Source organism: Lactuca serriola, chromosome 5 (assembly GCF_051521515.1).
Source record: "Lactuca serriola cultivar US96UC23 chromosome 5, Lser_US96UC23_V15, whole genome shotgun sequence".
Lineage (NCBI taxonomy): Eukaryota > Viridiplantae > Streptophyta > Magnoliopsida > Asterales > Asteraceae > Lactuca > Lactuca serriola.
Genome location: NC_136412.1, coordinates 9,900,222 through 9,903,925, shown reverse-complemented (window position 1 = coordinate 9,903,925; position 3,704 = coordinate 9,900,222). Strand labels below are relative to the sequence as shown.

Here is a 3,704-nt window from a genome sequence, read left to right as displayed (position 1 = left end):
ACAAAAGATAACAATATGGTCGGGAAATTTGAGCTTTCTAGGATCCCTCTTGGACCGAGAGGAGTCCCGCAGATTACTTTGTGGAAGATATAGTGGTTGAATGGGAATCATATGGGTGGAGGTTGAAGAGTTTAAGGACAAGATGAAGGAGTTGGAAGGGGTTTGCAACATGATAAATAATAATAAAATTATAAAGAAAAGAATACAAAAATTAAATGAGGGGCATTTTAGTCATTTTACATGCTTCTAAACGACTTTTCCTAATATAATAGAGTTAAACAGAAGGATCAAAACTACATTAACTGAAAACCACATGGATGCAACTTATCTACTTTTCAAAGGTTGGACCAAAGTTGTGAATTTAACCAAAACACAAGGACCATTTCTATAATTTAATTTTTATTTTAGAAAAAATATCATAATGGCCCCTGTGCTTTTCATAAATCTAATGTTTAGTCCTTAAGTTTATAAAGTCTAACAGATGGTCCATGTGCTTTCAAAACTTTTGATGTTTGGTCCTTATTGCTCACTCTGTTAAGTTTTGTCCGTTAATGAAGGGCATTTTCATCATTCACTACTATAAGGACCATTTATGAAGTTTTTGTTATATATATATATATATATATATATATATATATATATATATATATATATATATATATATATATATATATATACATTTAATATATAAAGGGTCCTCTCTCTCTCTCTCTTTCCACCGGTACACCCTTCTTCTTTTTCAGCTACCATATGCCTTCTAAATCATTTTTCTCCACAATTTCTTTGGCAAAAGCCCTAATTCATCCAATTTTAAATCGCCAATATCATCAACTCCGTTTTCCCCCGTCAATTCGACTAAAAACCTATTGAGCTCATCTTTGGTAAGCCAATTAGTGGTCTAGGATTTCCCTATATTCTTATCTAATTCAGTTTTCAAACCTGCAATCTCATTCTCAATCTTTTAGTCCACAACTTCAACTTGAACTTGCATCATTTTTATTGTGGTCTTCAAGAAGGCTTTAATTTCTGCAAAACTTATTTCATAATAAAAAATAGGGATGAGAATTGAATCAAAACCACTCCCTTGATTGAACGCTAGTAAATACCAGAGTAGACGACGACATTGAGAATTTGGAGACTGATTTCAAATGAGATTTGGGAATATAAGAGGTGGTTTGAAGAAATTTTGTATGTGTGTGTGTGTGTGTGAGAGAGAGAGAGAGAGAGAGAGAGAGAGAGAGAGAGAGAGAGAAAGATCTCCCTTGAGTGAACGCTAATAAATAACACGGTAGACGACGACATTGAGAATTTGTAGAATGATTTCAAATGAGATTTGGGAATATAAGAGGTGATTTGAAGAAATTATGTGTGTGTGTGTGTGAGAGAGAGAGAGAGAGAGCATTTAAATAACAAAAAAACTTCATGAATGATCTTGTGGTACTGAACTGACGAAAATGCCCTTAAGTTAACGGACAAAACTTAACGGAATGAGCAATAAGGACCAAATATCAAATTTTTTGAAAGCACATGGACCATCTGTGAAATTTTTTAAACTTATGGACTAAATATCAAATTTCTAAAAACCACAAAGACCATTTATGATATTTTTTCTTTATTTCAAAATGGTTTTTTCATTTTCAAAAACCACCAACCATGTTTTGTATTCTTTTCCCCCCTCAACTTTTCTATTTTAAGACTTCAATAGTTGACGGAGAACTTAATTACTAAAATTTGGTGATTTTTAGAATTTCACTTATTATAAAATTCTTTTTGTAATCACACCCTTTGATCTGCTAAGATCAGACAGGTGAAGAGTATTATCAGATTCTCACCACCTGGATAATTCACCAACTGACACTGTAACGAACCAATAAATTTTCAAACAAATTCTCCAAATGTAAAATGCATAATATCATAATCAAATCCATAACAAAAGTAAGTTATGGAAAGTCGATTATTGAATTGAACTGTATATACATAAATCATTATTCATTAAAAAGTTAAAAACTAAAACATGTTTACTCGTCATCTTTGTAGGGATACTCCTCTGGAACTTGTTTCAGGAGCTTTACCTGTAACTCAAATGCATCATCTCCTTTAAGCATATCACGGACCCATGTGATTTCAGTCTTCATTGACACCTGAATATATCATACAATGTAATTTCTCATACAATATTTCAATTACTCCCACCTCCCACAAAGACAATGTACTTTATTTTTTTAACTAACATATGGAAAAGTTCAAAAAAAATAAAAATATGAAACAGAAGATACCATTTCTAGAGCTCCTCTGACTACTCCGCTTAGAATGTTGCAGTAATATAAACCTTGACAAGTATCTGGAAGCTCAACAAAATCTATGAGCGGATTATCCTCCAAAATGAGGCTACAAGACGTTCCTTCTGAATCCCAGTTAGTCACAGATGCAGTCACCCCTAAAAACATTTTGAATCCAACCTGTTTACAAGGCATAGATTAATTTAAGACTCCATACAAGACTTGATGCTCTCTCTACTCAGTGGAAAACATGTTTGTTTATTTTGGTCAAGTATTAGTTCCTAACAGATTTATTCAATAGCCATAACAGAACCATTGAAGCAGAAACAAATACCATGTCAAACAATATTTGAAGATCATCAAAAGTGGAAATGAGCACAAGTGAAGAAGAGTTACCTTTGCGATGACTTCAGCTGTCTCCCTAAAATTAACACATCTAGTGACATTAGATTTTGCAAGGAATTCATCAATCAGACGAATACCAATATTATAACCCCTGGTGTAGAAAAAAAGGTCAGACAATAGACCAAGTATAATCAATCTGAAAACAATAAAAACCATTCATGTATACATTTGATCGAGCTGCTTATTGACTTCCTCAACCTCCTCCAGATCCGTAAGCAATTGTCGAACGATCGCTCCATAAGTCAGAGTGAACAGCTCAGAGTTCTGCGAACAATCACAATCGCATTAAGGGAATCATGAAATAAATTAGCAATAAAAAATGTAAATCGAGCACCGAGATTATCCTGTGCATTGACTTCTGATGCAGAAAACTTACCACACGCTCAACATTAGCGAAAATCGCATCTCCAGATCTAGGAACAGCAGGAGCCATCGAAGTCTACGATTAGTTATTTCCTAATACCGTCGTGCTTATGTGCGCAAATTCTTCTGTATCTTCTAGTATCAATCGAATTATAGAAATGTCAACTAATTACGCAAAACATGGGACATATAAAATCTATCGAGGCATGTGAAACAACATTAAAATCATGGAAAGTGAATATAATAGATTTAAAAGAAATAATAGCATGAACGGATAGACAAATACGTGGAATCCGGTGAGTTGCGTCGGAGATTTTGAACGGACTGTTCGCCGTTCACTGTCGGAGATGGAGAGTTTACAAATAGAGGGAGAAACGGAATTTTGCGTTAACGTGAAGGGGGCTGAAGGGGTTCAATTAAATTGCTCGAACTCCTCTCCGGAAACAAGGTAAAGGAAAGAATAGTCGCAAAAAATCTGAGGTTTTTTTTGGGATTAAACATTAATTCTTTTTTAAAGTTATTTTTTTTTAGACAAAATTATATAAATGGTGACTATGGTTTATCAAGAGTCATAATTTCATTTCTTTTTTTTTTTTTTTAATTTTTTTTATACAAATGGTCTTTGGGGTTTCAAAACTTACATAAATAGTCTCTATA

At 33.4% G+C, this 3,704-nt stretch overlaps 1 protein-coding gene across 1 annotated transcript; it reads right to left on the bottom strand.

Moving 5' to 3' along the window:
• Positions 1-1,896: 1,896 nt before the first annotated feature.
• LOC145051951 (uncharacterized) lies at positions 1,897-3,491 on the bottom strand. The gene is made up of 6 exons (XM_078999775.1): positions 3,334-3,491; positions 3,061-3,182; positions 2,851-2,948; positions 2,676-2,775; positions 2,277-2,459; positions 1,897-2,141 (listed from the first exon to the last, which is right to left on the bottom strand). Exons 2-6 carry the CDS (start codon positions 3,115-3,117, stop codon positions 2,019-2,021), a joined length of 561 nt encoding a protein of 186 aa, XP_078855901.1. The 5' UTR covers positions 3,118-3,182; positions 3,334-3,491; the 3' UTR covers positions 1,897-2,018.
• Positions 3,492-3,704: the final 213 nt, after the last annotated feature.